At 44.4% G+C, this 26,457-nt stretch overlaps 1 protein-coding gene across 7 annotated transcripts in view; it reads right to left on the bottom strand.

Moving 5' to 3' along the window:
• Positions 1-25,414, bottom strand: part of LOC148474428 (L-amino-acid oxidase-like) — a 43,578-nt gene extending 18,164 nt beyond the window's left edge. Inside the window, exons 1-4 of one of the 7 annotated variants that reach the window (XM_088458668.1) lie at positions 25,403-25,414; positions 24,070-24,290; positions 7,670-7,779; positions 3,434-3,635 (exon numbers count right to left, since the gene is read on the bottom strand). In XM_088458668.1, coding sequence (XP_088314794.1) covers positions 3,434-3,635; positions 7,670-7,779; positions 24,070-24,264 — 507 coding nt within the window. In that variant the 5' untranslated portion in view covers positions 24,265-24,290; positions 25,403-25,414. The other 6 variants (XM_088458671.1, XM_088458669.1, XM_088458670.1 and 3 more) reach the window with 6 other exon arrangements.
• Positions 25,415-26,457: the final 1,043 nt, after the last annotated feature.

The following is a 26,457-nucleotide window of genomic DNA, read 5'->3' as shown; positions in this document are numbered from 1 at the left end:
CTGGTGCCTGCTGCTTCTAATATATACTGTAAAGGGAATTACTCAACCCTCATGAATATAAACTACAATGAAAAAGGAGAATAGAAAGCGCTAGCACACAGTTCTGATATGTAAAAAGAAAAATGTATTCATTCCTTTCTTGGATAAAAGAGTAAGGGGGAGATGTATCATCTGCGACATCGCCGATGCGGTACATCCCCCCCGACTTCGCGTATATACCGCGGTTAATTACCGCGGTATGTACCAAGAATATCGCAAAGAACAGCTCTCTCGATGAGAGCTGTCCTTTGCGATGCTGCCGGGCAGAGGGACTTCCGGGATTAACACCCAGAAGTCCATCTGCGCATGCGCAGAAGGACGCGGGCCGCGGGGGCTCATGGGAGGGATCCGTTCGGATCCCTCCCAGCCCCGAGCGTCGCGTTAAGAAGCCCATAGGCTTCTATTGGGTTACCTAGCAACGCGAAGCAGCAGAATGCAGCGCATTCTGCTGCTTAATACATACTGGGAATGCGGTAAAACCCACGAAAACTGCATTTTCGGGGGTTTTACCGCATTTTCGCCGATGATACATCTCCCCCTAAATATATTTCAGACAAGCATACATTAGACATTAATACAGGTCTAAAATTAATTAGTATAAGTCTCCTATTTTATATTACTACCTTCATTTAAAATAGCACATGAGCCTTTTCAAACTTTAAAATCCTTATTGATGTAAAACCATAGGAAGACTGTTTCTCTATAAGCAGTAACAACAGCTGTGTTTTAGGGGTCTATTTACTAAGCAGTGCTAGGAGAAAGAGTGAAAAGTGATAAGGTGCCAGCCAATCAGCTCCTAAATGCCATCTAACAGGCTGTGTTTGAAAAATGACATTTGGGAGCTGATTGGCTGGCACCTTATCACTTTTCACTCTGGGCCTGATTCAGACTCGCTCGCAAGCGTTATGCGCTCGCAAGTGGGTCGATGGCCGGGTGCGTGCGCGAGCCCCGGAGCGAGCGAGAAATCACTCGCTCCGGCGCTCGCATCCAAAAGGGGCGGCTGTCGATGTTGATCGACAGCTCGCCCCTGTTTGGTAGGCGGGTCGGGTAGGGGGTGGCTGGCCAAACCGTTTGGGGAGCTTCCGGGTCTATGAGAGCCGGAAGCTCACTGGGGCTTGCGGCAGACGAGACTCTACCACAAGGGTCTCGTCGCAAGCCCCGATGGTCACCCACAGCTTAGCGAGCGGCCAGAAGGCCGGTCAAAAAAAAAATGCCCTTCAGACCTGCGAGCTGCCTCCAGCAGCGAGTGGGTATGAATCAGGGCCTCTGTCTCCTAACACTGCTCAGTAAATAGACCCCTTGATAGTTACACATAATAACGAAAAGTTCAATTTGCAACCTTGTTTCACAGTGATTTGTATTTCAGCAGCAAAAAATAGCTGTTTTTAAGCATCAATATAATGAAGTAGTAGATTCTTATGTAACAGCTTGTGTTCCGACAGCACGGAGTTCTCCTGTTGATTTTAACAATGCTATTATACAGCTGTTTGCATTCAATTAGATCTAAAAGAGTAGAGCATTACGTTATTATGCAGCAGTTTAGATTCCAACATGAAAAAGTTCCCCAGCTGATTCCAACACTAATATAACGGCAAGTTGTCTGCACAGCTCTCCACATTCAGGACCTCATTCAGAGTCGGTCGTACGCATCCGATGTTTCCAAACCATGCATGCGCACGGTTAGTTGTGCGCATGTGCGTACAAGGCTTTGCGATCCAAAATGCTGTAGATCATACGGCTTACGAGCAGGAAGTGGCTTCCGAGAGTTGATTGACATGAAAGGCCGTTTGTGGGTGTTGACGGTGGTGGTAGTCTAAAAACGCAGGCGTTCCTCACCGTTTTCAGGGCGTTTTAGGGGCATAAATACATTTCCTGCTACGACCGACATAGAAGGCCGGAAGTAGTAAAACGTCACTCTGCGAGCAGGTTAGAAACCTGGCTGATCGTACAGCTTGAGGTTGGGTATGTGCTCTCTCAAGCCCCAAAGTACAATCGATACTATCGAATGTGACTGATGTTATGTTTGATGTTTCTCTTTCGTGCCACACAATGCAAGCCGCTAATAATCGTTTGTTGTTGCTAATAACACTGCTAATTGGCTTGTAATTGATTCAGTTGTGCTTGCATTAGCGAATAATAAGAATAAATATATTTCATGGGGATGGCTTATTCTATATGTTTTTTCGTTAATTTTTGGTGTCATTTGCACACAACACAAGCGGCCGCAACAATCATAAGAAAATTAACATACAGCGACTGACAATGACTGACAACGATTGACTCGATCGGTCATTGTTCACGTATGGGCGTCACTTTGGTGCGATTGCTTCCTTTTTCAGTTTTGTGGTCATTAGGCGTACGACCGACTTTGAATGAGGTCCTCTCTCCCTTCTCTCTGTTCTCGGCTTTGTATCCGCTGTATGTTACACAACCATCTCTGGAGTTTAAACAGCCGGATCACCGGTAAAGACAATCAAGGGGATACCATCATACCAGGGACGTGAGTATAGCCAGCTAGTCTCTCGCAACAAAACACATTTTTCCGCCTCTGCCAAGTATCGGCGACTTCTTCAATAAACGTTTACTGAAGAAGCCACCAATACTTGGCATATGTGGAGAAACACGTTTTATTGCTACTGAGAGACCAGCTGGCTATACACATGTCCCTGGTATCCATATGGTCCCAGATGATTAATAGGCCCGTAAATATCATTGCGTTTTATTCACTACCCAGATACAAATAGAGAATTATGCATGCTATTCATTAGCATTTTTCAGATTTAAGCCTTCTCTGTCTATTAAATATGTTTGTAGATTACAAAAGTATTAATTGTAATTTAATTTTAAAGTAAAAAAAGGTCTTAGTTGTCATTTATTAATTGTGTCTGACTTGACCTACATTTTAACTTTGAATATAGTCCCTCATTTTGGAGGGTTGGGTATGGGATGCCAATGCTCGGTATCTCGGCGGTCAAAATCCTGATGCCGGCATCCCAACAGGGCTAGGATATCAACACTTGTTGGTCAGTATCCTAACCCTCCCCTTGTCCCTAACCCTCTCACCCCGGTGTCTAGACCTAACCTCCCCCCTAGCGCCTAAACCAAACCTCCTCCTGCCCGCACATTAAACATAACCCTTCCCCTTAGTGCCTAACCCTAACTTTCCCCCTAGTGCCTAAACCCTAACCCTCCCCCTAACCCTGCTACTTACCTTCGGGATACCGGCGCCGGCATTCTGACAGGTGTCGGTATTCTAAGCGCCTGTATCCCGCACGCCGAGATATTGACAGCATCCCATTTGTGAAAATACAAGTGAATTCCCAGTTAAAATAATCAGAGATCTCTTGTACTCTGTAATTCATGTCCATTTATTTTAAGATAAAAACTTGTATACCTTCAATAATGTTTCAGCGTACAGATCAGAAGCAGATTTTCCTTCTTCCCCAGATGTGAGATCAAATCCAAACAGGTTTGGCTTATTAATAATGTCTTTGTATAGATGTCTTAAATTATTGAACGAGTAAATATTATCTTCATCAGATGAAATAAAAGAGTTCAGCTTCAAATTGAACTTTTGAATGTATTCACGTACTATCCTGTAAACATAGGCAGATGCACATCAATATCAGATCACTGCATAGACAATGAGAGAGTCTTATAACTTCTGGATTATGAGGTTCTACAGGTGCAATCAAGGCCTCAAACAACAACTAACATCATTGCATGGGATGAATAAAATATTCCATCCATTTGTAGCAGTAAACATTGTAGGTTATAAAGGTCTGGGCCCAAGAGGAATATTGTAAGTGCTACACTAGTCATAGGTGGTAGAACTGAATGGAAACTATGTCAATAGGAGAGTCTACACTGTGGTGGGCACAGGAACTAGAAGCATGTCCTCATAATACAGTGCACACTACCGGCATTCTGGTTGGTTCTTCAAATGACACAACTCTCCAGGAGGTGCAGAGTGCAATTAGACCACTATATATGTGCTGTAAATTCTGATACTGCTCTTGTAATATTACTAAAACAATGCAGATGTAGCAGGAAATAGGCAGCCTTTATGAAAAGTGGAGGATTACACCTACTAACATGTATGTTCAGTACAATGGTGGGCATAGTTTTTTTTTTATTATTAATTTTGGGATCTATTTACTAAGCCTTGGATAAGAATAAAGTGAATGGATATAAAGTACCAGCCAACCAGATCCTAACTGCCATGTCACAGACTGTGTTTGAAAAATGACAGTTAGGAGCTGATTGGTTGGTACTTTGTCTCCATCCACTTTAATCTCCATCCAATGCTTAGTAAATAGAACCCTTTGTTTGTTTACTGCCACATCCAAATAGGGCTCACCAGGGCAGGGAGGTGACAAATAGCCCATACTGTATGTTGAAAGTCCAACCTAAGTAGTACCAGACGTAGGCCCCCATGAATTAACATGTATCAGCGATGGTAAACACCAGCACAATTTTTCGTTTAGTATCACTGTAATACAAACGAAAAATTTACAGGTATTTACCAATACTTACCCCTCTGCCGAGGTCACGTAAAGTCCAGCGAAGTCCTCCTCCTCTGCTAGGTCCTCCGCTGGGCTGCTGGCAGCCTAACGCTGCCAGTGATGGAGCTCCAGTGTCATGCGCATGTGCGACGGTACGTCTGCGTATGTGCATGACACTGGGACCTGGTAGTGCCTGGAAGGTTTTGCTGAAGCCGGAAAGGCACCGCCGGGTCTCCATTGCTGGCAATGGGGATCGCATCGTTCTCGCCATCTAAAAGATGGCGAGAGTGATGCTTGACAAATTGCGATAATCTTAGATTACCGCTGTTGGTTAAATCCAGAAAGGGTGGCATAACCCCTTTAGCAAGATGAAGGGGCTATGCTTCGTAGCCAGCAAGCTAAAGGGGTTTTGCTTCGTTGATAAATGAGAGCCATAATATCTAAATATTTATTAACAGCTGCAGCCAGTGAAAATCACAGAGAAAATCATTCCCATCCTCTACATGGAACTTGTCGGATGTGGAAGCTACTGAGGATACGATCTGCATGACAACTTCTACTGCAGCTTCCAGTCACTTGTCAGAAAAGAACTCGGTTGCTCACCTGGGTCTCAGGAGACTTGTTCCTCTCTAGTTGTATCAATGGTTTATATATGTATGTATATATGTCCAGTATGTATGTCTGTTATCTCTATGTCATGTAGACCATGCTATTGTTCCATACTCAAATGGAATAGAAATTGCTGCCAAAATGATTTTGTAATCGGTCATTGTTGTGTACTCTTATAGGTGATATTTTATTTATTTTTTATTTATTAACAGTTTCTTATATAGCGCAGCATATTCCGTTGCGCTTTACAATTGGAAACATTGATAGAACAAAACAGGGTAATAACAGACAGACATAGAGGTAAGAGGGCCCTGCTTGCAAGCTTACAATCTATAGGGAAACAGGCATTGATACACAAGGATAGGTGCTATATATATTGCAATTTGGTCTGGCCAGAATGCAGAGTTTCTTGGTGGGCTGCTTGATCCAGTCACATAGGAATGTCGGCAAAATGTCAGGAGTATGTGAAAGAAAGACAATATGTGAGGTTATGTATGGACTGTGAGAGGGGATGTGAGAAGACATGGAAGCTATGAAGGTTATGTGGTCGGTTCTGGAATCTGATAAGCTTGTCTGAAGAGGTGAGTTTTCAGGGAACGCTTGAAGGATTGAAGAGTAGAGGTAAGTCTTATTGTGTGTGGTAAGGCATTCCATAGAGTAGGTGCAGCCCGAAGAAAGTCCTGTAACCGTAAATGGGAGCAAGTAATGCGTGGGGATGAGAGACGCAGTTCTTGTGCTGAGCGGAGAGGTCGGGTTGGGAGATATTTTGAGATGAGTGAAGAGATGTATGTTGGTGTAATTCGGTTAATGGCCTTATGTGTAAGTAACAGTATTTTGTATTGAATACGGTAGAAAACCGGCAACCAATGGAGGGACTGACAGAGCGGGGCAGCAGACGATGAACGTTTGGCAAGGAAGATAAGCCTCGCAGCTGCATTCATAATGGATTGTAATGGCGATAGCCTGTTTTTGGGAAGACCAGTAAGGAGACTATTGCAATAGTCAATGCGGGAAATAATGAGTGCATGGATTAGAGTTTTTGCAGTGTCTTGTGTGAGATATGGTCGAATTTTGTATATGTTTTTTAGATGTATGTAACATGATTTTGAGACAGATTGAATGTGGGGAACAAAGGACAATTCAGAATCAAGGATGACACCAAGGCAGCGAGCTTGTGGGGTGGGGTGGATTGTTGAGTTATCAACAGTGATAAAGAGATCAGATTGGTAACTGTTATTGGCCGGTGGAAATATAATTAATTCTGTTTTAGAAATATTAAGTTTCAGGTAGCGAGATGACATCCAAGATGAAATGGCAGAAATACATTCAGTGACACGGACCAATACAGATGGTGATAAATCTGGAGAGGATAGGTAGATTTGAGTATCATCTGCATACAGATGGTACTGAAATCCAAAAGAGCGGATTAGTTTGCCAAGAGAGGTGGTATAGATTGAGAATAGCAAAGGACCTAAGACAGAGCCTTGCGGTACTCCAACTGATAGAGGTAGCGAAGAGGAGGCAGAATCAGAAAAACGAACAGAAAAAGAGCGATCAGATAGGTAGGAAGAGAACCAAGAAAGGGCTGTGTCCTTAAGACCTAGGGATTGTAATGTTTGTACGAGAAGAGAGTGGTCAACAGTGTCAAAAGCAGCAGAGAGATCTAGAAGAATTAGAAGTGAGTAATGGCCTTTAGCCTTGGCAGTGACCAAATCATTTACTACCTTAGTCAGTGCTGTCTCTGTGGAGTGCTGGGAACGGAAGCCAGACTGAAGTGGGTCCAATAAGTTGTGGGTGTTAAGAAAGTGTGTGAGGCGGGTGTAGACAAGTCTCTCCAGTAGCTTGGAGGGGCATGGGAGCTGGGAGATAGGACGGTAATTAGAGAGAGTGTTAGGGTCAGAATTTTGTTTTTTCAGAATGGGAGTAATCACTGCATGCTTGAACAGTGATGGAAAGATGCCAGTAGAAAGAGAGAGATTACAGATTTTAGTTAGGGTTGGGATGAGCACAGGAGACAGAGCTTTACTAATTTGTGAGGGTATAGGATCTAGAGGAGAGGTAATAGAGTAGGAGGATGAGAAGAGTGTAGATACTTCATCTTCATTTGTGGGGTCAAATGAAGAGAATGTGCCAGAGGGTTCAGGTAGGGAATTGAGTAGGTCACTAGCTGAGGAAGAGAATAACATTTCATTTCGGATATTATCAATCTTGTCCTTGAAATAGGAAGCAAGATCTTGTGCACAGATAGTAGCAGGTGGCTTGGGTGAGGGAGGGGTAAGAAGCAGTTTAAATGTATTAAAAAGTCGCTTGGGGTTAGAGGCTTGAGCAGAGATTAGAGATTGGAAATATATTTGCTTGGCAGTGTCCAGAGCAGTACGATAAGAGTTGTAGATAGACTTATATGTGAGGAAGTCACTTGGAGTGCGAGACTTTCGCCACTGACGTTCTACTTTCGCCACTGACGTTCTACTTTACGATATGGAACATTTTAATCAGGAAGGTCAGTTTGCAAATACCTGTGAGACTCTGGCAGACGCATGGGCCCCAGTTCTGCATACCAGCCCTCTGGGTCTCTGTATGTCTCTACGCGGCCTCCCACACGGTCACTGGTTTCCAGTACAGTCACCTGGGATGTAAAACTTTATTTATATATATGTTATCATTTTGACCACCTCACAGTAGCATGGAGTCAGACCGCTTTTTCGCCCACACTCTGGTGTAATACAGCATACAGGGGTACAGTGCAAACAAATACAAGTATCTTTATTTTTTTAAACTGGCAGCTTGGCTCACACTGCATAGAGTCAGACTGCTTTTACGCACACGCTCCGGGGTAATACAGCGTACTGTGGTGAACAGTACAAATACAACAATTTTTTACTTTTTTAAATGATTTCAAAGTTTTTTTGCTGACAAATATGGAGTCACACTGAGCGCAGTGGGCGGGGCCTGCAGAGTCAGTGCAGCACCACTGTGATGAAATTAGACTATTTAGACTAAGGGGACTGGACACAGCTTTGCCACTTAGATGAACATAGTGACAGCACAGCACAGCCTCTTAGAGAGGAACATACAGCAGCACAGCCCCTTAGAGATGGACCCAACCCCAGCAGTACAGCACCTTAAATATGGACACGGCCCCAGCAACACAGCCCCTTAGAGATGGACACAAAGCAGCACAGCCCCTTAGAGACGGACCCACAGCAGCACAGCCCCTTAGAGATGGACACAGCTCCAGCAGTACAGCACCTTAAATATGGACACAAGATGGACACACAGCAGCACAGCCCCTTAGAGATGGACACACAGCAGCACAGCCCCTTAGAGACGGACCCACAGCAGCACAGCCCCTTAGAGATGGACACAGCCCCAGCAGTACAGCACCTTAAATATGGACACAAGATGGACACACAGCAGCACAGCCCCTTATAGATGGACACACAGCAGCACAGCCCCTTATAGATGGACACACAGCAGCACAGCCCCTTAGATATGGACACAGCCCCACTTGGACACTGCAAAGCAGAGAGCAGCATGCAGAAGCGGAGCTGGACTGGAGTGAATGGCGACGAGTCCCGGGCGTGGCTCCTTACAGGGACAGACTGGAGCTGTATATCAGCCCTGGCAGGTGCACTCGCTCACGAAGGGGGGGCGTGGTTATTTCAAGGGGGATGCGAGTCACAGGAGCCTGGCCTTGTGGCATGCCTCAAGCTCTTCCCAGCCCAGCACAGCGCACCGCCGGCCCATAACTGCCGCCACCCCTTCTGTCTCCCTGAAATCATAGTGAATCAGGAGCCTTGGGGTGGAGAGCAGGGGACACTTCCTTCCTTCCTCCCTCCTCGACCCGGCCCTAAGGCCACCGACTTATGCCAGAAGTGCCTGATGGCCAGTCCGGCCCTGGCTCCTTATATGGAATCCAAAACCTATGAGAATACAATGCCAGGAGGATGACGTTCGGCCTCAATCTGACATCCGAGCCTGTCGGCAAACCCAGAGCCAGGACTCGGACGTGGCTTGGATACAGAAGTTCGGAGCTCATCTCTAATTGATATATTAGTAAATTTAAAGCATACTATACAATATTAATATTTTCAACTAATATTGCACTGTAATGCTCATTAGGATGTATCTGAAAACAGTCTGACCATGGTGACAAGCGCACGTGGTGTGACGTCATTGGAATGCGCCTGTTAGCTGGACACGCGGGAGGACATATACATGGTGAGTGTTCCTTTTGTATATTGTCCTAAAGAAAATGTTGTGAATACATTGAAACATTGACTGATAAGGAGGCTACTTGTGCTGCTTTTAATCCCTGAGTGCCGCTTAATACTCCTGTATATATGTGTGTGTAATATAATATTATATATATATATATATATATATATATATATATATATAGTCCCCTGGAAAAACCGCACTCACGAGCCTCACAGGTCCAGTTGCTGGGGTGCCACGTCTCAGGGAGTCCTACGTGCAGGGATTCCCAATTATATTAGTAGATGTACAAGAGAGCACTCACCAGACTTCTTAGATTGTATAAAAAAAAAGGTTAAAACATTTCATTAATTCCATCTTTAAAGTCGACGTTTCGGCTTAAACAAAGCCTTTGTCAAGACTGACTAGACTAACCACCAACCATAGCAAAACATCTAAACAGCAGTGTGTATATCATGGGTACTATTTATGCCATGGCATTATGTAGCATAACTAACCACGAGGGACGCTACCGGAAGTGACATCATCGTGTTTACATCCTTTGTCATATATTGTTCTCCACTAAAAGGTGCACAACTATAGGGGTAATAATATAGCTAGAATGCTATCTAGTTCTTATTTCTTTTATAATAATTCTCACCTTCCTAATAACTTAAGCCGCTGACACCAGCGGTCCCATCACCGGAAGTTCAGCAACCGGAACTCCCACACCAGGAAGTCATCAAGCGCCCATATTGAGGATCAACGCCACAGCACTAGAGCACAATTGTCAACCCTAGTGCTCAGCGCTACTATCACCTTCCACCGACCACTAGAGGGCAAATTGCACTCTAGAATTTAACCCCTCAAGTACACCTTTATAACAAAGTTGTCCCATACCCTCAATATATAGCCATAACAGTATATAGTCCCATCCATATACACACCTCACATCAACAAATAATATAAAGAAAATACATAAATAAACGAAAAAATAATCAAGTATAAAAATGTAGATGTTACAGGCTAATACTATAATTCTCTTAACCATCTAAGTTCCTGTATCATTTAAATCAAAACGTTTTTATATGCAGCACATTTGGGTTCTACTCGCTTTTTAAGTGCCGTGTCCAAACACTATATGAGCCTTAATTTTAGCCATAGAATCTTAAATAAACATAGATAATGAATTAAATTCATTCAGCTCTCTGGGAGATACTGGCCCTCATTCAGAGCCGTACGCTCTGAGCAGAGCGCACGCTCTGAATGAGGGCCGGGCTCCATTTTCATGGAGCGTCCTCCTGGACGCTCGTATAGCTGTGGGTCACCACCCACAGGCTATACGAGCGTGCTTTGTGATGGCCGCGATGGTCGAGACCATCGCGACCATCGAAATTGCGAGCCGGAGCCTGCGGTTGAGGTTTTCAACCGCAAGCTCCGGAGTGATTTTGGCTCTATCAGAGCCAAAATCACTCCCACTGACATCACTAGTGATGTCAGTGGGCCGGCTTCTGACGGGAGGCGTTCCTGTGGGAACGCCCCCGTCAGGGAGACACGCCCCCGGCACGCCCACCAAAGGGGGCGTGCTGTCAATCAACATTGACAGCACGCCCCCTTTGATCGGACACAACGAGCGAAGGACTTTCCTTCGCTCGTCGCGTCTGGCGCATGCGCACGACGGAGCTCCCTCCGTCGTGCGCATGCTCAGTGCATAACATCGACCCACTTGCGAGCGGACAGCCGCTCGCGAGTGGGTCTGAATCAGGCCCACTGTCTCCAACTGGTGTATCCGTTTAGCCTCGCATTTTAGTAGAGTCAGACCTCGGTCACCTCCCCTTGCTGGGGGTTGGATCCAGTCAATTATCATGCACTTAAGAGAAGAAATCTGGTGTCCATTCTTTAAAAAATGTACTGCCACTGGTTTATCAGAGGTTCCAGTGGAGTAAGCCAGACGTATTGAGGACCGATGTTGATTCATCCTTTCACGAAAAGACCTCACTGTCTTCCCAACGTACATCAATTCACAAGGGCACATCAAAAAGTAAACCACATGGTCCAACTGACAGGTCAAACGCTTGCATAGATAGATCTTTCTTCCACTGTGTGGATGGCAAAAGTATCTTCCTGTCAACATGGACCTACAAGTAGTGCACCCTAAGCATTTATAACACCCATTCCTCTGGGTTAGTCAATTGGCCTCAGGTGTATCTCTTTGGTGCATATTTGGGCGTAATAGGATATCTTTCAAATTTTGGCCTCTACTAATACTAAAAAGTGGTGGTGCTCTCTTAAGTTTACTAAATTAATGGTCAGTGGTTAATATAGACCAATTATTCCTCACGGACTTCTGGAGTACTGTAAGGTTGGTATCACATCTACTATTAACAATAAAACGTGCATCCCCGTCAGGTCTGCTTCTCGGTAAAATTGCACTCTAGATGTTTTGCTATGGTTGGTGGTTAGTCTAGTCAGTCTTGACAAAGGCTTTGTTTAAGCTGAAACGTCGACTTTAAAGATGGAAGTAATAAAAATGTTTTAACCTTTTTTTTCGATACAATCTAAGAAGTCTGGTGAGTGCTCTCTTGTACATCTACTAATATATATATATCTACTTTTATATATATATATATATATATACACATATATATACACACAGTGCATCCGGAAAGTATTCACAGCGTGTAACTTTTTCCACATTTTGTTATGTTACAACCTTATTCCAAAATGGAATAAATTAATTTTTCTCCTCAAAATTCTACATACAATACCCCATAATGTAGTGTAAAAAGTTTTTTTGCAAATTTAATAAAAATAAAAACTAAGAAATCACATGTACATAAGTATTCACAGCCTTTGCTCAATACTTTGTTGATGCACCTTTGGCAGCAATTACAGCCTCATGTCTTTTTGAATATGATGCCACAAGCTTGGCACACCTATCTTTGGGCAGTTTCGCCCATTCCTATTTGCAGCACCTCTCAAGCTCCATCAGGTTGGATGGGAAGCATCGATGCACAGCCATTTTCAGATCTCTCTGGGCTCTGGCTGGGCCACTCAAGGACATTGACAGAGTTGTCCTGAAGCCACTCCAAAGATATCTTGGCTGTGTGCTTAGGGTCGTTGCCCTGCTGAAAGATGAACCGTCGCCCCAGTCTGAGGTCAAGAGCGCTCTGGAGCAGGTTTTCATCCAGGATGTCTCTGTACATTGCTGCATTCATCTTTCCCTCTATCCTCACTAGTCTCCCAGTTCCTGCCACTGAAAAACATCCCCACAGCATGATTCTGCCACCACCATGCTTCGCTGTAGGGATGGTATTGGCCTGGTGATGAGCAGTGCCTGGTTTCCTCCAAACAGAACGCCTGGCATTCACGCCAAAGAGTTCAATCTTTGTCTCTCATGGTCTGAGAGTCCTTCAGGTGCATTTTTGACAAACTCCAGGTGGGCTGCCATGTGCTTTTTACTAAGGAGTGGCTTCCGTCTGGCCACTCTACCATACAGGCCTGATTGGCGGATTGCTGCAGAGATGGTTGTCCTTCTGGAAGGTTCTCTTCTCTCCACAGAGGAATGCTGTAGCTCTGACAGAGTGACCATCGGGTTCTTGGTCACCTCCCTGACTAGGGCCCTTCTCCCCCGATCACTCAGGTTAGACGAACAGCCAACTCTAGGAACAGTCCTGGTGGTTCCAAACTTCTTCCATTTATGGATGATAGAGGCCACTGTGCTCATTGCGACCTTCAAAGCAGTAGATATTTTTCTGTACCCTTCCTAAGATTTGTGCCTCGAGACAATCCTGTCTCGGAGGTCTACAGAGAATTCCTTGGACTTCATGCTTGGTTTGTGATCTGACATGCACTGTCAAGTGTGGGACCTTAGATAGACAGGTGTATGCCTATCAAAATCATGTCCAATCAACTGAATTTACCACAGGTGGACTCCAATTAAGCTGTAGGAACATCTCAAGGATGATCAGTGGAAACAGGATGCACCTGAGCTCAATTTTCAGCTTCATGGCAAAGGCCGTGAATACTTACAGTACTGTATGTACATGTGATTTCTTAGTGTTCGTTTTTAATAAATTTGCAAAAATCTCAAAAAAGCTTTTTACACGTTGTCATTATGGGGTTTTGTGTGTAGAATTTTGAGGACAAAAATGAATTTATTCCATTTTGAAATAAGGCTGTAACATAACAAAATGTGCAAAAAGTTACACGCTGTGATTACTTTCCGGATGCACTGTGTATATATATAAATGCAAAATAAATTACTTGCATTGGTGCCTTCCTAGAAGTTCAATAGAACACCCACTTACATATGTAGAAAGGGAAAGGCGGCACTCACAGGTCTGATGAAATGAAAGAATCAAACTTGACAACTGTGTCCTCTTTGTGATGCAATTCGAGTTTCGTTATATATGTCATAATTTGCCCTTGTGGGCTTTATTATATTGGGAAAACTGAGTACGCATTTAAAACACGTATGGCCCAACATCGCTCGGCCATACGCTCTGCACTGGCCTCAGGTTCTAGTGAGCAACCGGTGGCCCGACATTTTTGTATGTTGAGACTAGGGGTGAGCGGGTTCGGATTTCTGAAATCCGAACCCCCCCGAGCCCCCCCGATCCGAGTCCGATCCGAGTCAGGCTCGACTTTTCCCGCCTGACTCGGATCTGAAATCGAGGCAAAACGTCATCTTCCCGCCTTCCGAGTCTCGCGGGTTTTGGATCCTATATAAGGTACACACGTCGGCGCCATTTTCTCACTCGGCTGTGGACAGTGAAGAGGGAGGGTGGGAGTTAGGGCTGTGTAGTGTAGTGTAGTGTAGTGCTGCTGTTGTCCACTACTTCAAAGTCCATAGGGGCTGGCTGTGTTGTGCTGTGCTGCTGTTGTTAATAGGGGCTGTGTCCACTACTTCAAAGTCCATAGGGGCTGGCTGGACTGTGTTGTGCAGTCAGTTCTCCATAGGGGCTGTGTCCACTCCAAAGTCCTGTGCAGTGTCCCAGTCCTAAAGGAGTGCTGTAGTGTTGTCCAGGGGGTGCTCTGTCCATCAGGGGTGCTCCCCCCAAGTGCTAAAAAAATAATATATTTTCTGTGTTTGTGAATTGTGTGCGCAGTAGCCGCACGTGCATCAACAAAGTAGTGCCAAGCGTGCGCCTGTGTCATAAGTAAAGGGCCGGCTGGCTTGACCGTTAAGGGTGCTGTAACCCCCGAAAGTACACTCCAGTCCAAACCAAAAAAAAAATTATTTTCTGTGTTTGTGAATTGTGTGCGCAGTAGCCGCACGTGCATCAACAAAGTAGTGCCAAGCGTGCGCCTGTGTCATAAGTAAAGGGCCGGCTGGCTTGACCGTTAAGGGTGCTGTAACCCCCGAAAGTACACTCCAGTCCAAACCAAAAAAAAAATTATTTTCTGTGTTTGTGAATTGTGTGCGCAGTAGCCGCACGTGCATCAACAAAGTAGTGCCAAGCGTGCGCCTGTGTCATAAGTAATGGGCCGGCTGGCTTGACCGTTAAGGGTGCTGTAACCCCCGAAAGTACACTCCAGTCCAAACCAAAAAAAATATTATTTTCTGTGTTTGTGAATTGTGTGCGCAGTAGTCGCACGTGCATCAACAAAGTAGTGCCAAGCGTGCGCCTGTGTCATAAGTAAAGGGCCGGCTGGCTTGACCGTTAAAGGGTGCTGTAACCCCCAAGTACACTCCAGTCCAAACCAAAAAAAAAATTATTTTCTGTGTTTGTGAATTGTGTGCGCAGTAGCCGCACGTGCATCAACAAAGTAGTGCCAAGCGTGCGCCTGTGTCATAAGTAAAGGGCCGGCTGGCTTGACCGTTAAGGGTGCTGTAACCCCCGAAAGTACACTCCAGTCCAAACCAAAAAAAAAATTATTTTCTGTGTTTGTGAATTGTGTGCGCAGTAGCCGCACGTGCATCAACAAAGTAGTGCCAAGCGTGCGCCTGTGTCATAAGTAAAGGGCCGGCTGGCTTGACCGTTAAGGGTGCTGTAACCCCCGAAAGTACACTCCAGTCCAAACCAAAAAAAAAATTATTTTCTGTGTTTGTGAATTGTGTGCGCAGTAGCCGCACGTGCATCAACAAAGTAGTGCCAAGCGTGCGCCTGTGTCATAAGTAAAGGGCCGGCTGGCTTGACCGTTAAGGGTGCTGTAACCCCCGAAAGTACACTCCAGTCCAAACCAAAAAAAAATTATTTTCTGTGTTTGTGAATTGTGTGCGCAGTAGCCGCACGTGCATCAACAAAGTAGTGCCAAGCGTGCGCCTGTGTCATAAGTAAAGGGCCGGCTGGCTTGACCGTTAAAGGGTGCTGTAACCCCCAAAGTACACTCCAGTCCAAACCAAAAAAAAATTATTTTCTGTGTTTGTGAATTGTGTGCGCAGTAGCCGCACGTGCATCAACAAAGTAGTGCCAAGCGTGCGCCTGTGTCATAAGTAAAGGGCCGGCTGGCTTGACCGTTAAAGGGTGCTGTAACCCACAAAGTACACTCCAGTCCGAACCAAAAAAAAATTTATTTTCTGTGTTTAGCCGCACGTATATATCAAATCGATATAACATAAATGGAGGACCAAACTTTCTCCGATAAAAATAAAATAGAGAAAGATCAAGAACCACTTCCTCCTAGTGCTGAAGCTGCTGCCACTAGTCATGACATAGACGATAACATGCCATCAACGTCGTCTGCCAAGGCCGATGCCCAATGTCATAGTAGAGGGCACATACAATCCCAAATGGCAAAGTTCAGGAAAATGACCTTGAAAAAGACATTTAAATCAGCTGAAGAGAAACGTAAACTTGCCAATATGCCATTTACGACACGGAGTGGCAAGGAACGGCTAAGGTCGATCCCTAGTATGTTCATGACTAGTGGTTCAGCTTCACATGACGATGGAAGCACTCCTCCCACTAAAAAAATCAAAAGAGTTAAGCTGGCAAAAGCACAGCGAAGAACTGTGCTTTCTAAGAAGATATCACAAATCCCCAAAGAGAGTCCAAGTGTGGTGGTGGTTGCGATGCCTGACCTTCCCAGCACTGGACGGGAAGAGGTGGCTCTTTCCACCATTTGCACGCCCCCTGCAAGTGCTGAAAGGAGCACCCACAGTCCACTTGCTGATATGCAAATTGAAGATGTCACTGTTGAAGTACAACAGGATGAGGATACTGGTGTAGCTGGCGCTGAGGAGGAAGTTGGCGAGGAGGATTCTGATGGTGATGTGGTTTGTTTAAATCAGGCTCCGGGGGAGACAGTTGTTGTCCGTGGGATGAAAAAGCCCATCACGGTCATGCCTGGGCAGAAGACCAAACATTCCACCTCTTTGGTCTGGCAATATTTCTATCCAAATCCGGACAACAACTGTCTTGCCATATGTACCATATGTAAAGGTGAAATAAGTAGGGGTAGGGACGTCAACCACCTAGGAACATCCTCCCTTATACGGCACCTGCAGCGCGTTCATAAAAAGTTACTGTCAAGTTCAGAAACTTTGGCTCAGACCGTAAGCAGTCCAGGGACACCTAAATCCCGTTGTCCTGTTGTATCCAAGCGCCTGCAAACCACACCGTCAACTCCCTCCTCGTCAATTTCCTCCTTAGTCAGGATCGGAAGTAGTCCTGCAGGCCATATCACTGGCATGACTGACTCTCCTATCCGGGATTCCTCCGGAGGATCCTGCATTGCTACGCCTACTGCTGCCGCTGCTGCTGTTGCTGCTGCTGCTGGGAGTCGTTCATCATCCCAGAGAGGAAGTAGGAACACCACTACTTTTACTAAACAATTGACCCTCCAACAGTCCTTAGCGAGGAGGATGAAGTACGACAGCAGTCATCCTGAAGCAAAACGTATAACTGAGGCCTTGACTGCTATGTTGGTGTTAGACGTGCGTCCGGTATCCGCCATTAGTGCAGTGGGATTTAGACAATTGATGGAGGTAGTGTGTCCCCGGTTCCAAATCCCGTCTAGATTCCACTTCACTAGGCAGGCGATACCGAGACTGTACAGAAACGTCAGAAAAAGTGTCCTCAGTGTCCTGAAAAATGCCGTTGTACACAATGTCCACTTAACCACGGACATGTGGACAAGTGGAACAGGGCAGACTAAGGACTATATGACTGTGACAGCCCACTGGGTAGATGTATCACCTTACGCAGCAACAGCAGCAGCGTCACCAGTAGCAGCATCTCAGAAACGCCAGCTCGTTACAAGGCAGGCTACGCTGTGTATCACCGGTTTCAGTAAGAGGCACACCGCCGACAACCTCTTAGAGAAACTGAGGGAAATCATCGCCCAGTGGCTTACCCCACTTAGACTCTCCTGGGGATTTGTGATATCTGACAACGCCACCAATATTGTGCGGGCATTACATCTGGGCAAATTCCAGCACGTCCCATGTTTTGCTCACACAATAAACTTGGTGGTGCAGAATTTTCTGAAAAGCGACAGGGGCGTGCAGGAGACGCTTTGGGTGGCCCGAAAAATTTCTGGCCACTTTCGCCATTCAGCGACTGCGTGCCGAAGACTGGAGCGCCAGCAAACACTCTTGAACCTGCCCCGCCATCACCTGAAGCAAGAGGTTGTGACGCGGTGGAACTCAACCCTCTATATGCTTCAGAGGATGGAGGAGCAGCAAAAGGCCATACAAGCCTATACATCCACCTATGACATAGGCAAAGGAGGGGGTATGCACCTGACTCAAGCGCAGTGGAGAATGATTTCCGTGTTGTGCAAGGTTCTTCAGCCCTTCGAACTTGCCACACGTGAAGTCAGTTCAGACACTGCCAGCTTGAGTCAGGTCATTCCCCTCATCAGGCTTTTGCAGAAGCAGCTGGAGAAAGTGAAGGAGGAGCTAAGACGGAGCGATTCCGCTCGGCATGTGGGACTTGTGGATGAAGCCCTTCATTCGCTTTGCCAGGATTCCAGGGTGGTCAATCTGTTGAAATCAGACCACTACATTTTGGCCACCGTGCTCGATCCTAGGTTTAAAGCCTATGTGGTGTCTCTCTTTCCGGCCGACACAAGCCTGCAGAGGTGCAAAGACCTGCTGGTGAACACACTGTCAGCTGAAGCGGAACGTGACACGTCAACGGCTCCTTCTTCATTTTCTCCCGCAACTGGGGCTGCCAGGAAAAAACTTAGGTATCCTAAGCAACCCGCTGGCGGTGATGCAGGGCAGGCAGGACCAAGTTTGGACATCTGGTCCGGACTGAAGGACCTGGCAACAATTTCTGACATGTCTACTGTCACTGCATATGATACTGTCACCATTGACAGAATGGTGGAGGATTACATCGGTGACAGCATCCAAGTAGGCATGTCAGACAGTCCATACCTGTACTGGCAGGAAAAAGAGGCAATTTGGAGGCCCCTGTACAAACTGGCTCTATTTTACCTGAGTTGCCCCCCCTCCAGTGTGTACTCCGAAAGAGTGTTTAGTGCAGCCGGGAACCTTGTCAGCGAAAGGCGTAGGAGGTTGCTTCCACAGAATGTGGAGAAGATGATGTTCATCAAAATGAATTATCAGCTCTTCCAGGGAGACCAGCCTCCAGAAGGTACAGAGGGACCTGTGGTGGTGGATTCAAGTGGGGACGAGTTAATACTTTGTGAGGATGAGGATGTACACACTGAAGAGGGTGAGGAATCGGTGGATGAGGAGGATGAGGATGACATCTTGCCTCCGTAGAGCCAGTTTGTGCAGGGACACATTAATTGCCAGCTTGTTTTGTGGGGGCCCAAACGAACCAATCATTTCAGCCACAGTTGTGTGGCAGACCCTGGCGCTGAAATGATTGATTTGTTAAAGTGTGCATGTCCTGTTTATACAACATAAGGGTGGGTGGGAGGGCCCAAGGACAATTCCATCTTGCACCTCTTTTTTTCTTTGCATTATGTACAGTTTGGGGCCTAGTTTTTCTAACTGCCATCCTGCCTGCCACTGCAGTGTCACTCCTAGATGGGTCACGTGTTTGTGCCGCCCACTCGTGTCGCTTAGCATAGTCATCCAGCTACCTCGGTGCAACCTTTTGGACATAAAAACACTATTGTGAGGTGTGAGGTGTTCAGAATAGACTGGAAATGAGTGGAAATTAAGGTTATTGAGGTTAATAATAGCATAGGAGCAGAAAAACCTACAAATTCTGTGATTTTAGCTGTTTTTATGCTTTTTTTCAAAAAAATACAGATCCAAAACACAAAACCCAGAACCCAAAACACGGAAGGGTGGTTTTGGCAAAACCAATCCAGATCCAAAACACGAAGAAAGATCCAGATCCAAAACCAAAACACAAAACACGAAAAGTGGCCGGTGCACACCCCTAGTTGAGACATAATTTAGCCACATTGTGCTATAAAATCATAGATCACGTACCTCTATCTATTAGAGGCGGTGACAGAGCGAAACACCTTTTGCAAATAGAATCTCAATGGATTTTCCGATTAGATACCTTATCTCCACGAGGGCTTAATGAAAATCTTGGCCTTATCAACTTCCTTTAATAATAATTTTCAGAAGGTCATTTATACTGCTCTATAGAACTGCTTTAACTTCTTTCTATGTATATTTAATTGTTATATATTTGTATACATTAATATTATGCATTGTCAATTCCTATTATAGTTGACTCCTTTTTGGAGCTTTGCAGGTACAGGTTTTCAAGATTACTTATGTGTGTTGGTGCCTGTAGACCATTAGGCACTCTAGCCACTAGATGGTAGTGCTATATTGCTAGTATGTATTAATACATTTATTTATCTATTTAACATATTATTATATTTCTATCTTATAACTTTTGTTAATGACTTTTATTAAGCTAATTCACTATATGTATTTAATTCATTTGCATTTATCCGCTTTGTTTCACTTGTATCTGTGGACTTTATACCACAGTCTTACATGACACTTGTGTTGTTTACACCAGGTTGCCATGGTTCCGACTGCCGGAGGTATGCGACCTCACTTCTGGCGTATCCGTAGTTGAGCGGGTCCGACGGCGGAAGGCGCCTGGCACACCTGTTTGGAGGTATGATGGTAAGTGTGTTCACTACTATAAATGTTTGTTTTATGTATGATTCACATTAGTCTTGAGAAAGGGGATATGATCCCCGAAACGTTGACGCTATTATGATGTCACATTAAAGCTACTCCGCAGTGGGTGCTTGATTCACTTGATACTGAAATCTCTGAGTGCCGCCTTCATTCATTTTTTTTGTGTGTATATATATATATATATATATATATATATATATATATATATATATATATATATATATATATATAAAAAATTTTACCAAATATACCAGCTCGGATCCCATTGTCCCAGTTTACTATTGTCAGTCCAATATATAATAGGTAAAATATATCAGGATATTTTTAGACATGTGTTATCACCACAGCCTCTCTCACTTCACTAATGCTGGCCATACACTATACAATTATCGGGCCGATCCTGCCGATATCCGCGGATCGCCCCGATAATTGTACTGTGTGTGGGGGCGACCAATATCAAAATATCGATCTATCTGGCATGCCGAATCGACCAGCATGTCGGACTGATGCGATATTTGCAAGTTTGTAGTTGGCCGCATCGGGCAGTGTATGCGGTCACTGCCCGAGCGACCAACTTTTCCCCCAGTTCTCTCCATGTGCATGTACTCACCTTTCTATCCCCAGTGACTGCAGTGCTGTGCACTGAGCCGACGAACTTCCGGGTAGCCGCTGTTCACTTCCGGCGTCATAGATTAGTTGAAGTCTAGGCAGTGAGTAGATGGTAAGACAGCGCTGTTCTGACATTGCAGTCCCGTGAGCCAATCAGCGGTCGCGCTGACTGTAGAGAGCCTGCTGATTGGTTCCGGCTACTGACAGTTCCCACGTGGTGTGACTCAGCCCACGTGGGAACTGTCAGTTGCCGGAGCAAATCAGCGGGCGCTCTACAGTGAGCGCTGCCGCTGATTGGCTCAAGGGACTGCAATGCCCCGTGAAGAGCCGAGAGCTGCCATTCGGGAGCTATGTGTATGTGTGACAACACACATACACATAGCTGTGTTTCGTGGATCGGGTAAGGACGTTTTTTTGTTTTTAAACACCCATGGATTACTGCGGAGACCAGCGCTGGATGTAGGTGAGTATGAAATCTTTCTTTGCAGGTCCATTTTTTTGGGATATTCTACGTGGAGAAGGGGACAGAACATCTGGTATAGGTAAGTATGTGTGAATGGGTAGGTGTATGTAATAAACTTATACTGGGCACGGTGTGTGTGTTTTGGATTTTTTTACCTATTTATTTTACAGCGAAATTACACGTGCCGCATGTCTGCTGGCACTTGTAGTTCCACAAGTGCAAAATGGCAGGCATGCTGGCACTTGTAGTTCCACTGTAAAGTACAATAGTGCTACATTATTTGGCCCCCCTATTACCCCCATACCCACCACTCCAGGGGTATGGGGATGAGCCCCAGGCTTCAGCGTAAGCCTGTGGTGCTCGGGAGAGGGGGGACCCTTTTTTGGGGGGTTCCCGACTCCCCCGAGATCACCGGCTTGCGCTGACCGACTTGGGGTGTAATGCTTTGGACCTGGAGCCCCGGTGATTGGGTCTCCGGGCTGTGGCATTACACCCCGGTCGGTTGGGTCTGGTGCTGGTCTTAAATATAGGGGGTACCCCACGTCTTTTTTGCCCCCTATATTTAAAACCAGCACTAGTCCCTGCAGCCTGGTGTTGGTTTCTAAAATACGGTGGAACCCTACACATTTTGTTCCCCGTATTTTTAGAAACCACCACTGGCTGGCTTGCCTTTTGGGGGGTGACCTTATGTCATTTTTTTTGTAAATTTTTGCTACTTTTTTTTACAGGTTCAACAAAAACGGGAATTTTTGGGAAATATTCTAGGGACCCCCCTAAAGATGTGTAGACATGGGGGATCACTATGGGTCCTCCATTTATAACTACTGAACGAAGTCGTGGTTTATAATTGCCGCGGCAAGTGCATAAATGCGACTTTGAAGAAAGTGATGCAGAAGAGCATTTAGAATTTTTGGGGGGTGAAAATAACTATGCCCAGCAAATTTGGGGTTCTTGAAAATGGGGTCAGCATATTTTATAGTTGCTAAAGTGCAAATTCTTTTGTCCCTCCCCTGTGAGGGAACAAAAATATGACAGAGCCTGGCAGATTTTTGTTTGAAAAAATCTGTTGGTTGTGTTAAAATATCTGTCAGTGTATGGGCAAGATATCTGTTGCTTTTAAATTGGTCTGTCGGTCAGACAGATATTTTTATCTGACAGTGTATGGCCAGCATTAGGCATTTACTTATTCTGCTACATCTATTTCCATTCCAAAATACAGTACAGTACTAAACACTTTTATTTATAGTGCTGACAGTGGCCAGAAGAGGGCAGCATGATGACTGAAGTAGTGCTGCAGTGTATGGAATGGCACTTTCACTGACTCCACAAGTGTCTGTTTGGCTTCTAAATCGATTTCTGGGACTCAGGACCTGATTCAGAGATCCTGTTGTGACTTCATCTTTGTATGCAGCGACTGTGTGAAAATAGACAAATGACGCAGACAATATGCCTCCTGGTTTAGAGCTTCTGTGTTTTTTTTATATTTAAACACTATGGTTACATACCATGTGCACCCCAGATTTTGGTGGTGTGGTGGATTAATGCCTTTTGTTTATTTGAATAATTTTTTAATTAATTGTTTTGTGATCATGTCTTTTCATGCACCCCAGTGTTATCTCATTTATTCCAAACTTGTGTCAGCTGCTTTCCTAGGAGTTTTATGGCATATACGCTTGGTGACTGCCTCATCTTTACAAGCCAGTGTGCAGGTGAGCTTTAAACCATTAGACCAGGAGGCATATTTAAGTGTGATTCTGACATGGTAGCAGCTACCAAGTTTATGATTCTGAGGGGCCTATTCATCATCGGAGGCCGTATGGCATCCAATGATGAAGTATTGTTCTCGTTGCGAGGGATACTTCAGTATGTAACTTGCATCATGGTAAACTTTTCCCCGGAGAAATTCATCATTGCTCTGATGCGGGAACAGCCGCTCCGAAAAGCAGCTGTCCCCTTGGTTAGTATCGCAGCTACAGATGTAGTTGCATTACTTACCTCTTCCCCGTTGGCCCGGCTACGCATGCATGACCCGAGGTCACGCATGCGCACAGCCGCTGGGGAGGTAGTGAGGAAGGAGCAGGGATCCGAGAACAAGCGCCGTCTGAAGGCTTATGGGCTTACATTTCATGTTAATGGGATCCATTCTAAGCCATATTGTTGCATTCTGCTGCAGAAAGTCCAAGTAATGTAATAACAAACTTCATACACAAAATTACAGTCCCCTGATTACCCTCATGATTAAATTCAGACAAATGTGAGGCTAAACTATGATGCATTTTAGGAGAAAGCCTGAAAATTGTAGCTAACCGAAAAGAGTGGTTCAAAAATGACCGGAGGGTACACTTTGCTGTGATGACTTTGAGCAATTTGCCTCTGACGATCCTCTCACCTCCCCGCACACTGGCACCCTTCTAGCTTGCAGAGGTGCTTTCCAAGCATAGAGAGTAGGATTACACCTAGGAGAGCAGTGGGTGGGCCATCTAGGTGCTCCGGTATAAAATCCACTGCTTCGTATATGGAAGTCTAAACCTCCCTGTAATATTTAGCAGGTTGGATATAATTATATCGATTTTATGAGGGAAACAAATGATATCCCTACTTACTCTGTGACCGGCATCTTGTAAAGCTTTGGCTGCAGAGAGTCCAGCTATCCCCGCACCAACAATCACAATATATTTCCGATGAAGCGTCTTAGCAGAAGGCAATCCATATTTGGCAATATCCAGTAACTCTTCATATTCAGGATCCTCAAGGCATTCCTGCAACAGGCTTAGATCACTCCTCGTCCCACAGATCATTACCCAGAATACCACGGAGAAAAATACTAATGGCAAGGAAATAAAGTAGATTAATGGAAATGGATAGATTGTCAATAATGAAATCTAAATTAAAGACTGCAAGTCATAAGAATGTTTTTGAAAGGCAACTTTTACTGAAGACTGATCAGCTCACACGTTTAGTTAAAATAGCAAACAACGAAACCTGAGTTCATTGCTATGTTGGCGGGGGATGCTGGTACCATCAAGGGTTTAATTATTATTATTATTATTATTATTATTAATAATAATAATAATACTAATAATAATAATAAAACCTAATCTAAATGACCTTTTATGTGAATACATTTTATAAATAGTATGAACAATATTTCCTGGAATAAGGGTGGTATGTGGTTCAATTAAAAGAAAATATTAGGTTGGACAGAACACTAAATTCAAAGATTCATAAAAGAAAATGTATTATAATGGTGTTACAAACAGCTATAACAATAGTGGGAAAATGCTAAAGCCACCTTCAAAAAACTGGACAATGTATGTAATAAAACAAATAAAAATTGTCTTAATAAAAGTACAATTTAAAATAAAAAGTAATAAATCATCAATATATCCTCTACTGAAAATACTATATAAATTACATTGTATTATTTGCCTAATTATTTTTTTTAATTATTATTATTATTACACAATTAGCGATGCAAGAACTCATCCTGCATTCTGATTAGCTCCATAGCTGGTAATATTCATGGAGAACATTTGATCTATTAACAGGTTACATACATTTTATTTCTGCATGATATATATATGGATATATTGTACATGAAATTATGCAATTCAGGTTTTATATGCTTAGGTATGTTTCTGTTTTTGAACTTTAATCCATATTACAGAATATACTTTATTTTATATAGTGTATTAGTTTGATAATTGATTTGTATGTATGTCTCTCATTGATAGGAATTACAATAGGGTAGTTTTTGATTCCTTGGGAACCTTCTTTGGAAATTTCATTTAACATCTGATCTAGTTAACAACTAAACACACCAAACACAGAGCTTTTTCTATATATATATATATATATATATAGTAGTTATACAAAAATGGATACTTATTTCATAATACGTGATTAAAGCAGAACAGGTCTACAAACACTACTTACCAAAGCTGTACATGTCTTCCTGCAAGTCCAAATGTACTAAATATCTATGGGTTGTATTTCTTATATAGAACCCAGAAGATAAGGATAGGAGGAGTAGTGTTTAGCAAGAACAATACAATTGTGTCATCTTATTCATATGGGTACATTAGTGTGCTTACTGTAATAATTATAGTACAGGGAGCATGTCATGGCTCAGTGTGATCAGACTGCAAGCCAAGAGATTGTTTCTGAAAAGCAAGTTTTACTGGCGGCTGCTCTGCACACACGTTCTCAAAGTTTAGTTAAAAAGCATATAACTAAAGTTGCATCGATTGCTATGGTGACAGGGGGTGCTGGTACCATCAAGGATATAATAATTATTGTATTATTATTTATTCTTTTATAATGCCACCTTCAGTTACTGCCACCAAACTGCATTATAAAATATTAATTTAATTTCAGTACACTCTATTTTTAATACCTCTTCCCCTATACATGTTTTGGAAAGTTTTTCATATTAGCAGAGTAATATGCAGAGCGTGCTGGTGTTGATAGGTAATGCAAAGAGGAATGTGCTGGGGTTCGTAGTTCTCCAGATGAGTTGATGCACCAGGGTATAGTAAATCTGGCCAGAGTGTAAATGATGCTGATTAAGTGTATAATGCAGTAGTTGGTGCTGGTTAGTCCACATGTGGTATGCTTAGCCAGTTCTTTATTACATCAAGTAGAACAACAGGTAGTGTATGACACAGGGAATATCACAGATGTAACAGCGGAAGGTACTGTATAATATACTGTTTGTGGCAGCCTGCAGCTCAGGGCGCCGGGCATGGTCATGGTACTGGCACAGGTACTGATAAAATCGATAGGGCCCCCACCGGAGGTATGCTGGATGGCTGGACTGGGGCAGGACAGGGAAGACAGGCTGGCTTTACTGGGGCAGGACAGGGAAGACAGGCTGGCTGGACTGGGGCAGGACAGGGAAGACAGGTTGGCTGGACTGGGGCAGGACAGGGAAGACAGGCTGGCTGGACTGGGGCAGGACAGGGAAAACAGGCTGGCAGGATTGGGGCAGG

This window comes from Taudactylus pleione, unplaced genomic scaffold (genome assembly GCF_031769625.1).
Source record: "Taudactylus pleione unplaced genomic scaffold, aTauple2 ptg000845l, whole genome shotgun sequence".
In the NCBI taxonomy this organism is placed as follows: domain Eukaryota; kingdom Metazoa; phylum Chordata; class Amphibia; order Anura; family Myobatrachidae; genus Taudactylus; species Taudactylus pleione.
This window is presented reverse-complemented; position numbering and strand designations above follow the sequence as displayed.